The sequence below is a fragment of the Schistocerca nitens genome, chromosome 9 (genome assembly GCF_023898315.1).
Source record: "Schistocerca nitens isolate TAMUIC-IGC-003100 chromosome 9, iqSchNite1.1, whole genome shotgun sequence".
NCBI lineage: Eukaryota > Metazoa > Arthropoda > Insecta > Orthoptera > Acrididae > Schistocerca > Schistocerca nitens.
Window position 1 is genome coordinate 363283598 of NC_064622.1, and position 14062 is coordinate 363297659.

General features: G+C 41.8%; 1 protein-coding gene across 1 annotated transcript in view; it reads left to right on the forward strand.

Moving 5' to 3' along the window:
• The window catches only part of LOC126204242 (hemicentin-2-like), a 308103-nt gene that overhangs the window by 149059 nt on the left and 144982 nt on the right, over positions 1 to 14062 (forward strand). The window contains exons 3-4 of the mRNA XM_049938636.1: positions 2450 to 2595; positions 7281 to 7425. Of these exons, the coding sequence (XP_049794593.1) occupies positions 2450 to 2595; positions 7281 to 7425 (291 nt within the window). The remainder of the gene's footprint in view (positions 1 to 2449; positions 2596 to 7280; positions 7426 to 14062) is intronic.

Here is a 14062-nt window from a genome sequence, read left to right on the forward strand (position 1 = left end):
TGGGATACACTGCTTTTTCACTATCACGCCTTTGATAGGTTTTTCTTACCCCCACACAGCTGATTTCCAGACAGTAAGTGATATGAGTACCAAGTTTGGTTGAAATCTGTCCATTAGATTAACTATACACGCATTTCTATAATATGTGTGGTTGGCGTCACCTGTCGTAATGACTTTTTTAAGTTATTGATCTGTTGATGGCAACCTGCTGAAAAGCGTTATCAGATGAAATAAAGGGCGATCTGGACAGAAAACAAAAACTGTGCTCAAACTTCAGTTGCAGATACATTCATATATAATACACTACTGGCAATTAAAATTGTTACACCAAGAAGAAATGCAGATGGTAAACGGGTATATTGGACAAATATATTATACTAGAACTGACATGTGATTGCATTTTCACGCAATTTGGGTGCATAGTGAAAGTGTTGTTAATAAAAATTCTCTATGTAAACTAGACTGAACTGCATGTGACTGCTTAAGTCTTTAATAAAACTTGCATCTGACTACGTATTTAACTGAACTGAACTTTATCTGACAGCATGAAAATATTGTTGGAAAATTAATACTCAAAATACACATCTGACTGAATGAAAGTTTAGTGGTAAAAATAAATGAAAGTCACCAACCTGCATCTGACTGCGTCTGTGGACTTAGCTTGTGCACTCCTTCCCGTTTAGCCGATAACAAAACATATATTCAACTCAGCCGTAGTGCAATGGCATAAAATTGTCATTCTAGATAACTTTACTCATTTTGGACCTGTTTGTTACTTAATAAAAATTCTGTCCTGATCTGAATAATTTGCCAACTGTGCAATAGCATATAGATGATTTTATTCTGATAAATGAAATAATTAGCTTATGGGAAATTCACTTTAATGTACCTTTTGGTTCAATGCAAGCACAGGATGCGGAGAACGACATAAGGTGTGAGATGAAACTCTAATTTTATCTAAAAATATTTATTGTTCAAACTTTTAAGGCACATGTGAAAAACTAAAAAAACTTCTATAGCATGGATTTACGAGAAAGTTTCAAAAAACGCTTATTGCATCAACAATGGGATTTCTATTTAGCTTTCAGACATTATTTAACCAAAGAAAACCTATTTTATTAATTATTCTTTCTAGTTTCCCCAGGTATGTGCCGAGTTTTGCTCAATATACAGCTTATTATGTGCGTAGCGCCAATTCTTACTTTGATGCTGTCACGACCCGGCTGCCTCCTGCAGGCATCTAGCTCCGACTCGAAACACGTCCGCTGTCTCTGCGCATCTCCTCACCACTACTCATACTTTTACCGCGTGCACCTAGCTCTGTTAGCTGTCAAAGATCCTACTACTGGAAGATGTACTACTCGTCCAACCTTGCGGTTGGGAACTATCGACATTTTTCACTGGCTCTATCCTGATCATATCTCAGCACATACCTTTCAATAGATCCTGAGAAATCAGTACCCAGAACTACCAACTCTGGCCGCAATAACGGCCTTGATACGCCAGGACATTGGGTCAAACAGAGCTTGGATGGCGTGTACAGGCACAGCAGACCATGCAGCTTCAACACGATACAACAGTTCGTCACGAGTAGTGACTGGCGTATTGTGACGAGCCAGTTGCTCGGCCACCATTGACCAGACGTTTTCATATGTTGAGAGATCTGGAGAATGTGCTGGCCAGGGCAGCAGTCGAACATTTTCTGTGTCCAGAAAGGCCGGTACAGGACCTGCAGCATTCGGTCGAGCATTATCCTGCTGAAATGTATTGTAGATGGTTGCTCTCTTACAAACGTCCCCATCTGTTGACTCAGGGATCGAGATGTGGCTGCACGATCCGTTACAGCCATGCGGATAAGATGCCTGTCGACTGCTAGTGATACTAGGCCGTTGGGATCCAGCACGGCGTTCCGTATTACCCTCCTGAACCCACCGATTCTGCTGACAGTCATTGGACCTCGACCAATGCGAGCAGGAATGTCGCGATACGGTAAAACGCAATCGAGATAGGTTACAATCCGACCTTTATCAAAGCCGGAAACGTGATGGTACGCATTTCTCCTCCTTACACGAGGCATCACAACAACGGTTGACCAGGCAACGCCGGTCAACTGCTGTTTGTGTATGAGAAATCGGTTGGAAACGTTCCTCATGTCAGCACGTTGTAGGTGTCGCCACCGGCGCCAACCTTGTGTGAATGCTCTGAAAAGCTAATAATTTGCATATCACAGCATTTTATTCCCGTCGGTTAAATTTCGCGTCTGTAGCACGTCATCTTCGTGGTGTAGCAATTTTAATGGCCAGTAGTGTATGTTGCAGTGCTGGAAAACAATATATTGGTGCTGCGGAGAGATATACTCACCAGCAGTAGATGAAACGATGCATCCAGCCATCCCAGGAAGGTAGTTTCAGACGCAGCTGGAGTGAGGCCGTTGGCGTGGTGTGTGCAGTTCGGCCCCTGGAGGTGCGGCTGACGGAGCGACCGGACCAGCTGGAGGCGGGCCAGCGCTACCAGGTGGCGTGCGAGTCGACGGGGTCCCGGCCGCCGGCGGTCATCACCTGGTACAAGGGCAACCGTCCGCTCAAGAGGTTCCGGGTACGTACTCGCTCCGCATGCAGGTGCATCCTCTCACAGTGTGTATCGACCACGCCAGTTGCCGCCGACAGAACAGGGGGCTCTTTTGGGGAAACTGTCAGTCATTGTTACTAAACAAACAAAGACAAAAAAACCTAGCACAGTTGCGCCACGAGATCTCCGCTATGGTGTCCTGTGAGCGGCGATCAGGAAAGGAAAATACTCCGAATTCCGCAATTTGTTCACAGGTAGGAGAGCGAAGGGTTCTTTCATGGCGTTTTACTTTGTAATATGTACTGTTGAAGTTCACTGTGAAACGTCCCCTTAGAAAATTATGGTACGTAAAACGTCCCCTTGGAAAAATTATGAATGACTGTGCTGGTAAACTTCTACGTTATTTGATACAATGACAGCTGACTAAAACTGAGCGTACTCAGGCAGTTCTCTCTTTATTTATTCTGATCATCTCTAAACTGACACACAATATTTTTTAGCGCAACGCAATCTATCAGTAATCCCTACAAAAGACTGACCCTGGCTAACAATAACCTATATCTTTCATGAATCACTTACCTCACAGAAATCTTCGTTACTCGAACTACTGCAATACAGCGAGCGCCAATACTGCCAGCTAAATAAAAGATTCTACCTACTGAGGGCACTAACTACTGATAGCCATAGTTAGCAAATGAAAGATTTTGATAGAGAACAAACAATGTATTTACCTTAATAATGTTCAAAAGTCATCTTATATACAGGGTGTTACAAAAAGGAACGGGCAATCTTTCAGGAAACGTTCCTCAATCACATAGAATGAAAATATGTTATGTGGACATGTGTCCGGAAAGGCTTACTTTCCATGTTAGAGCTCATTTTATTACTTCTCTTCAGATCACATTAATCATGGAATGGAAACACACAGCAACAGAACGTACCAGCGTGACTTTAAACACTTTGTCACAGGAAATGTTCAAAATGTCCTCCGTTAGCTAGGATACATGCCTCCACCCTCCGTCGCATGAAATCCCTGATGCGCTGATGCAGCCCTGGAGAATGGAGTATTGTATCACAGCCGTCCACAATACGACCACGAAGAGTCTCTACATTTGGTACCGGGGTTGCGTAGACAAGAGCTTTCAAATGCCCCCATAAATGAAAGTCAAGAGGGTTGTGGTCAGGAGAGCGTGGAGGCCATGGAATTGGTCCGCCTCTATCAATCCATCGGTCACCGAATCTGTTGTTGAGAAGCGTACGAACACTTCGACTGAAATGTGCAGGAGCTCCATCGTGCATGAACCACATGTTGTGTCGTACTTGTAAAGGCTCATGTTCTAGCAGCACAGGTAGAGTATCCCGTATGAAATCATGATAATGATCTCCATCGAGCGTAGATGGAAGAACATGGGGCTCAATCAAGACATCACCAACAATGCCTGCCCAAACGTAATCTGTGTTGATGTCGTGATTGCACAATTGCGTGCGGATTCTCGTCAGGCTACACATGTTGATTGTGAAAATTTACAATTTGATCACATTGGAATGAAGCCTCATCCGTAAAGAGAACATTTGCACTGGAAAGAGGATTGACACATTGTTGGATGAACCATTCGCAGAAGTGTACCCGTGGAGGCCAATCAGCTGCTGATAGTGCCTGCACACGCTGTACATGGTACGGAAACAATTGGTTCTCCCGTAGCACTCTCCATACAGTGACGTGATCAACGTTACCTTGTACAGCAGCAACTTCTCTGACGCTGACATTAGGTTTATCGTCAAGTGCACGAAAATTGCCTCGTCCATTGCAGGTGTCCTCGTCGTTCTAGGTCTTCCCCAGTCGCGAGTCATAGGCTGTAATGTTCCGTGCTCCCTTACACGCCGATCAATTGCTTCGAACGTCTTCCTGTCGGGACACCTTCGTTCTGGAAATCTGTCTCGATACAAAAGTACCGCGCCACGGCTATTTTCCCGCGCTAATCCATACATCAAATGGGCATCTGCCAACTCCGCATTTGTGAACATTGCACTGACTGCAAAACCACGTTCGAGATGAACACTAACCTGTTGATGCTACGTATTGATGTGCTTGATGCTAGTACTGTAGAGCAGTGAGTCGCATGTCAACACAAGCACCGAAGTCAACATTACCTTCCTTCAACTGCGCCAACTGGCGGTGAATCGAGGAAGTACAGTACATACTGACGAAACTAAAATGAGCTCTAACATGGAAATTAAGCGTTTCCGGACACATGTCCACATAACATCTTTTCTTTATTTGTGTGTGAGAATGTTTCCTGAAAGTTTAGCCGTACCTTTTTGTAACACCCTGTATATCTATCAATTCATGACATCCATCTTTACAAATTTCCTTTTTCTGGTGGACACACGTCCAGATCGTCCACTGATAGCAACCTCTCAAAACTGTGGCATCTCTCTCTCCACATCCACCACTGCTGGCGGCTCATCTCCAACTGCCCAACGGTACGTGCTGTTCACATCCAGTTGCCCAACACTACACAAGCGAATATTCCAACAATGAGTCCAACCAGCCACAGACTGCACACAGCACAGCCAGTGATTTTAATACAGAGCGCTACGTGATGTTACCAACATAAAAAACTAAACAGCCTAATTACAACTGTAGTTGCTTGAACAAGACCTACAATGCCAAAAGTTCTTTATTCGGAAGTGATCATAATTTTCTGTGTGGCTCAATCACACAATGTTTATTTGTCGCCAGTTCCTCAGAAAGTAGAATAGGTAATATAAAAGCCACATTATAAGCACGGAGTTCAAAATCGTATCTCTTCTGGATGATAATGCTTACTTTAAAATAAACGTGGAATAAAGCATGGTCCATACCAGTCGATCAACACAGGTATAAAGGAGTATTGTCATTTTATCTAAAATTCCGGGAACATGGAAGTAAATAGGTCACGCAAGTGGTACGCAGGTGCTCATCCCACTCCTAGCGCAACATGCGCGTTGTCTATATGTGACTCCAAACCGTGAAAATATTTTTTTTTAATTTTTATAACTATACTTCTGTATGTAATTGTTAGCATTGCCAAGTGGATGATATATGAGCATTATAAAATTATATAGCAATTGAAAAATATTTTAAGAGCATAGAGTCTAGTTACTTCTAAACGGGCGTCGTCCGTACCTCCCCATCGATACACGTTTGAACTAAGCACGTTACAGTTTCTCTGTTTAAGCATTCAAAACAGCGACAATCATTGTCCCGCCCTCTTTGGTACTCTTTATGATATTCGAGTAGCCTACATACTGTCCAAATAGACTACCGCCCATGGTTGACACTTCCATATCGAACCTATAAGCGCACAAGCAGGCAAGGCGCACGAATTTATGGAAGTTAGAGCTGTACTACAGGTGGCGATTCAAGAAGCCATGACGGGAAAGGTGGACATTGCATATTTTTTTGAACTGTACCGTGATGCTACCTGCCGAGAAGTAGTCAGACTAGTTCTGTCATATATCATCATTATTAAACTTCCTGGCAGTTTAAAACTGTGTGTCGGACCGAGACTCGAACTCGGGACCTTTGCCTTTCGCGGGCAAGTGCTCTACCAACTGAGCTACACAGATTTACTTCTGCCAGTACCTCGCCTGCTACCTTCGAGTCTCGGTCCGACACACAGTTTAATCTGCCAGAAAGTTTCATATCAGCGCACACTCCGCTGCAGAGTGAAAATCTCATTCTGCGATCATCATTATTGTCTGTTGCTCCGCTATTTTTTAGTAAAACCTTTTCAGATTTTCAGTCGAGTGATGTAAGAAAACCCATTTATATTGTTCTTCTTACCTGAGTTATAGATAGTGTAATACTTCTTTCCGATTAGATGTTTAAACATCTAGTTTTTTGCTGCAAATTTGTCTTTGTTATCTCTTTTCGTTTGATCGTTTCACCTGTGGTCCTCTAATATCGACATTGTGTCACATAGGGAAAAGTGCCCAGTGTGCTCTCCTCAATAAGAGTTAGACATCTTCATACGGAACGTCAGACGCATAATTCTACAAGTGAGACTGAATTCTAAACAATTTTGTACGTAAGGCTTTCATAAAAATTCCATCTCTTTTGATTATTTCGAATTAATTAATTTATATTTTTTAAAAACGTCCCTATCCTGTTACATTTAGCCTAATACAAAACTACTGTTGAGAACTGTCTGCTGCTGCCACCTGACATTGTTTCAGATACTGGACCCTTCAAGATGCTTAGAAAGTATGTCCGCAAATCAGAAAAACACGTATTGTTCGTATATATTATTTTATTATTCACCTAAAAGAATGATAGGGCTTCAGGGGGCGTGCTCATTCAACTTCAGTGGCCGGTGATACTAAAAGAAAAATGCGTTGTGCGCCACGAAGTGGTTTACTGGTAAAATTCCGAGGGCGTAAGTTTTTAAGGAATTAACCAATATACCACTTTTTACTATGTGTAGCTCGCGAAAAGACAGAGAGATTCGATCTCACACAGAGACTTACCAATAACCGTTGTTCCCGCGGATCGCTGGCGTGCGTAACGGCAGAAAAATGACTGTAGTACACATAGTGCCCTCAGCTGCACATCATATACTAGCTTGCTGATTATACCCGTAGATATCGATATATATCTCTTGTAAGAATACGTATTTTTAAACGCACTGTGTACTTTCTGCGCCTCACTCACTGTCTCTTGTGTACAGGAAGAGACTCTCGACAACTCGACGCTGAGTGAGCTGATCTTAGTGCCGTCCACGGAGGACGACGGCAAGGTGCTGACGTGCCGCGCCGAGAACCCCAACATCACCGGCGCCTACCTCGAGACCAGCTGGACGCTCAGCGTGTTGTGTGAGTACCACACGCAGCAGGCACGTCACGGGAATAGAGTGTGGGAGCGCCACTACTCGCGGCTTGACACGATAAATGGAATTAGCTTCTAAAATTAGCACTTCACACAACTGTTTAACTGCTTGTTTCTTCTGTATTATGATACAAGTGGGGAGAATCACCGTACTTCATTAAGGACTATGAATTGTGCCCGCAGCGAATAGGTAATAACGTTTTTGATGTTGCTGAGCAACAGTTGAATAGTATTTTTTAAAGCAATGACACAGTATTGTTGCCTCGTGCTACATGTGAACTTCCAGTTTGTTTGGTCATTCGTGTGGCACTATTACGAGTATCTGCACTGTACTGCCCATATCTATAAAGTTGCTTGAGGTGTCGTCGCTTTATTCCACGTGGCCATATCAAATTGTTGCAAAACGGACTGGCAAATACTCGATGTATAACTTTATTGTATCACTGCTAGCTGACATGTTATTGGCAGAGAGCAACAGTGAGAACACTACGTGTAATTGCGTAATTTATTCGATTTGAACAGTCACTTAAACTGACCAGTGCTCAAACTAGTTTAGACATACGAAGCATTAGCAGGAACTGGTAGATAAATTTCGTCATGTGGCTGCGTCATACCACACCAAAAGTCAACATTTCGATAATGTTCATATTAGAGGAGTCAGTTACGACGCATTTTCTGTTTCGAGCTAAACAATTCATTCGTTGATTTCAGTGTTGGTTATCACGATAGTTGTAACACGTAAAGATAAGTGAGATAGAAACAAAAATTCAGAAAATCGGCAGCATTAACCATTACATAACCACATCCAATATATATGTTGCCTGGCAATTAACTCTCATAACAGTGGCAGCACGTGGCTGAAAATATCAACTATTAAGATGTAGTCGACGCAATGACCACATATGAGGGGACAGCTCACAACAAAACTGTAGTAACCGGTATCAGACACGACCAGGACGACCAGCGTCGACGATAAGTCTCTGAATACCACGGAAAAACAACAGCGATGGATGGACAAAGAAGACAGGCAGAATCACAAGTCCGGAGATTGAGTCAAATCGAGAATTTAGACGTAGCAGTATCAGGAACTGAACAACGAGCACAACGAACCAAACGGAAGGACAATCGGAATGCGACTGAGGTCCGGGCTACTGCGTTACTGGCTCTGTAGCGTGGCCGCGAACGCTCATATGCTGGCGCGTGGGGCGTGAGGAGTGACCAACCCCTAGAGCTGAGTTGGCGACAGCGGCGATCGCAAATACTAGGAACGCCGCCTAGTGATTGTCGGCTAGGTCCATGCATTCTGGAGGTTTTCAGACTCTTTAGACCACGATAAAAGAACGCTAGCAAGGGAATTCATGAAAATATTGTGCAGGTTAAGACAACACATTGACAGAACAAAATGAAATTTTTATTTTTATCACTCACAAAGTAATATGAATTACAGTAAACTTCCGATTTTTAGTTCGAGGGGAAAAAGCTCTCATATATCGCTGGTGCCGCTTGATAAATTATTAGAATGTTGCACCTAGGTTTCACTGATGAGTACATGTAGAGAGCTATGATACAAAATAGTGATAGCAGTACAGAGGTCGTGTCTCTTCAAGTGTTCGGATATGAAAGAGGCTATTATTACAATAATAACAGTATATGTCACCGAAAACACTATTTCTCAACATATGGAGAATACTATGTCAAAAAATATGGTACAGTCATGGGAAGTCGCCTCACTCAAGGAGAAATTCCTAATAATGTACATCTGGAACACACCATTGAGTGGCAGTGACTCATAGTTTCTCATGGAATGTGTAAAAATAGAAACAGAAAAGAATAAAATCAATTGAGATGTCGAGCTATAGAAGATCGTCGAAAGTAATTAAGGACGTTCTCCACAGAATCAGCAAGGAAAGGAACCTATGGAACATGCTGACAAGAAGAAGGGACAGAATGATATATGCTTTAAGACATCGGAGAATAACTTCCATGCTACTAGAATGAGCTGTAGACGGTAAAAACTATAGAGAAAGACAGAGATTGGAATACATTCCAGAAAAAATTAAGGACGCTGGAAGTGCTACTCTCAGATGAAGAGGTTAGTACAGGAGAGGAGTCAATAGCACGCCACATCAGAACAGTCCGAAAACTGACGACCCAAAAAAAGTCAGACATTTCATAATTTCAAACGTTATAGTCTATGGCCCCCAACGGCAAGTGGATAGAACGTCTAACAAATATTCATAATAATGGCGATCTGTATTTGTATTGCACAAAGTCCAATGTATCGCAAAAATACTGATAACTTGGGGATCAATTGGAATATTATGGACTTGGCGCACAGATTAAGGTTTCCATTCAGATCCATTGTGGAAGCCACACTCATGCCAGACTCCTATTTCTGGTAAAAGTAATTTAAATACACTTAATTATGCATTGGAAATATAATGCACTGAAGTGAACAAGCCAGGAGGTAATTCTGCTAACATGTGAGTAGTTTAGTCTTCCTTGGTTACGTTATTGCGGTTGTAAGTCTTTGGAATACACTGGGAAATAGTCAGGTTCAAGACATTTGGCTTTTCCATTGTTTTCCCAAACACACTAAGGTCCATGATGGAATGTTATTAAAAAGTGAAAATAAACACTTTCCTATTTTATTTTTTCAATTTGTGTAACGCAGGAAATTGTAGTACTGAAAGGCTATTATTATTTCATTCAGTTTATTTTTAATTCTGAAACTTCATATTTCTGTGTTGCATTACTGTATTATGTTTGATTCTAACAGTTCTGGCTCTCCCTGCGATGCAGATGCCGAACGCAATAAAAATATCGGAAGGAATGGCCTCCAGGGAACTGCTATATTACAAAGCCCAAAATCAGAGCGTCCCACTTTTTCATAACCCTGTAATTGGCTCCCATTGCGACAAGTAAGTTTGCAGTTTTGCTCAGAAGTAGCCTTCCTTTTTAATGGAGAAACTTCACCCTCGGGCTCAACGACGATTCAAATAACGAGATGTCAACACACGCGAAAATAAGGCTACAACTCAGTATTCCACCTGAGCTGTAAGGTGAGTTAATGGTGTCACAATGACACCAAATTTCACCATGATTCTGCCCAACGCTATCGTCGCAACAGATTTTAGAAAACACGTTATTAGAGATGAGACAGCTTTAAATTTTACTTCTTTACAATAAGTGAACTTCAAAGGTCTTATCACAACTATTAAATGACACGACCAGATTTTGTTCTTGATCTGAATTTGAACTCATTGTTCACTGACGTGCACGGGTTGCTCCCAGGCATCACAGAACTATTCATTGCATTACCTCTAGCCGAACATGAGCACATCTCGCTGCTGGTGAAGAAACAATGAATATTTCGTAGCTGTAAGACAACAGCAAAATCTACCAAGTTCGAATCCTTGCCAGGCAAAAATAATTTTTACTGTCGTTACAATGAACATAACTAACATCTGACATCTGATTGTGCTTCAAATGGGTACTGGGTTCTGCTCCCCATCCATACAGCCCCTTCATGGCGTTTCATACTTCTCCATTGCACTTAATTACATACCTTTCGTGGTTACTTCTCAGATGCAATATAAGCTTAAGGGGGTTCCCAGTGCAATGCTAAGCGTATCGTCATTAATTTCTAGGTTTGGACATTCAGCCTTATAAACTGACACTGGTGAACACTTCGATACTTAATGCCTCTTTACCCCTAGTCGAGTCTCGATCAGACGCGAGCTTTGTTTGGTTAACAGTGGGCTCAAATTCAGATGATGAATTAAAGCTCATCATGTAATGGGCCCAGTAAGACTTCTGAAGTGTCACTTGTTGCAATGAAGTTTGATTTGCAAGCGTTAGTGACTGTCTCATCTCTAATAAAGTGTTTCCTAATATTCGTTGTATCGTGGTATTAGTTTACATCTGGAATGACTACCACAAAGAGTAGTGTTCTCTAGTAATCTCTTGTGGTACCTACTGTGTATAACAGAACGACTGTACTGCAGATGGTTTAGGGGACCTTCGAGACAGCTATGGTAAGTTGGTTGCATGTAGTCAGATGTGGCCTACACATTGAAATTCAGTGGTGGCCCACTTCTTCTGCTGTCGAATGTACCTGTCTGAGACTTTGACATCCATTCAGGTGTGTGTTGGATTGTCACTACTCTGGCGTCTGAGGGCGAGCAACCCTACACAGGGCATGTCGAACTGGCTGCCTGCTCTACAGTGAAGTGTGTGGGAGTCGATGCCCCAGGGGAAGGCGTTGTCTCATTGACGCCCAAAATGCCATATCGTGACGGCTTCTCGCGTTGATTCTGAGTGGCGTGTGAAATGCTTTCCCGTTACTCACAACAAAGCTGCGTGATTCCAAGGTTGGGTGTCGCAGTTCCGACCTCATCGCAGAGGCGTCAAAGGAAGAGGTGACGTGCAGGGTTCCACGACTTTGCAACATTGCAGAGGAGAGTTGTTAGGAACTTTGAGACAAATTTGAAACTTATGACTCACAATGGGAGACAATTCCAGGGTTTCGAAGAAAGCGACATAGTCTTGTGCAATGTATTTTATTTTATAGAACATTATCATTAACCGTTTCGACATACTGTCAAACGATATTGATATATTGGGCGTGAAAACGCTACGCAATCGAGAACATATATATATATATATATATATATATATATATATATATATATATATATATATATATATATATATACATCGAAACTATATGGCAAAAACTTACAGAACGGAGTCAAATTGGCTAACTATAATAAGTCGCTGTCGTCATGTGCCATCGGTCGTGAAACATTACAAGCATTGTACGCGTAGCTAGATACAAAATCATAAAGGTTAAAATTAAGCATTTAAACAAACCTTTCCGTTCTGAGAAAGTAGAAGATACATCATGTACATTAATTGTACTAGTGGAAAAAAATTAATCTCTTTATCAAAAGTGAAACAGTTGTTGAATTAAATGAGGTGATGTGGAAATTAGATGAAACTGAATATCTAAAGTAGTACGACGATAAATAGTTTGGACAAGAAGAGAATAGAAGCTTTCGAAATGTGGTGCTACAGAAGAATGCTGAAGATTACATGGGTAGATCACATAACTAATGAGGAGGTATTGAATAGAATTGGGGAGAAGAGGAGTTTGTGGCACAACTTGACAAGAAGAAGGGACCGGTTGGTAGTACATGTTCTGAGGCATCAGGGAATCACAAATTTACCATTGGAGGGCTACGTGGAGGGTAAAAATCGTAGAGGGAGACCAAGAGATGAATACACTAAGCAGATTGAGAAGGATTCAGGTTGCAGTAAGTACTGGGAGATGAAGAAGCTTGCACAGGATAGAGTATCATGGAGAGCTGCATCAAACCAGTCTCAGGACTGAAGACCACAACAACAACAACAACAACATAAGTTTCAGTGTCTGGGCAGCAAAATAACTGTCGAGTGAAAAGTAAAGAGGAATTGCTTTGAACAGCAAGGGAAATGTTTATGAAGAAGAGACCTGTTTTAACATCTAATATAATTTCAACGTTCAGGAAGTCTTTTGTGATAGTGGAGTGTAGCATTGTACGGAACTGAGACGTGGGCTATAAACAGTACACTCCAGAAGAGAGCAGAAGCTATTGAAATGTGGTATGGTTGTAGATCCCATAACTACCGAGGAGGTTCTGGGTCCAACTGTGGAGAAAGTAAGCATGTGCCACAATGTAGCTCAAAGAGTAGATAGGTTGACAGCACACAACCGTAAATATCAAGGAATACTAAAACTGATAATGTAAGGAAGCGTTTGATCGGACGTAAAGAATGTTAAGGGTGATCAAGGCTGGACGACAGCAATAAAACTGAAGAGATTGTAAAGATGAAACGTTCTTCCACAGCATAGATTTAGCGTAGAGACCTGAATCAAACAGACCTTCGGACCGAAGATTGCAACAAACATAATGTTTCAAATTTTTGAAAAAAATGTTGAGATGTTTGTGAATTACTAAGGGTCAAACTGGTGAGGTCATCGGTCCCTAGACTTACACACTACTTAAATTTATGGTAAGAACAACACACACATCCATGCCCGATTGAGGACTCGAATCTGCAGTGGGAGGTCAAATTTTTGAACATTCCAATACGGAGGAGAGTGTTCAAGCAATAGGCATACATAATCTGCAATGAATATGTATTGTACACGCTGTCTGGCGCGACACAGCAAACTACCATACAGCTCAAAATATATGTTAACATTTTGCTTATGCTAGATCAACCGAACTGGTTTGTATAATTGTATCTACCAATGTACAAGCGAAAGTTTACCATATTTCTCCGAGATACAGGGAGAAAACATCACGTCTAGACCGAACACCGCACTCGACCAGAAAAAAACCAAAGCGAAAGTTTGGTTACAGCTTATCATAAGAGTTTCGCCCACATGCATATGCCTTAACTCCAATGAACGATCTATATGAATCAATGCTAACCTGAAGAGTATGCCCTGAAGATCAAACCGCACTCTCAAGAGAAAAACATCAACTCGAAAGTAGCCTATGATTAAACTTAATTATTAACGATGTTGTAAATCACTGTGACTGTATGTTGACTGAGGTATAAACGCAGAGGACA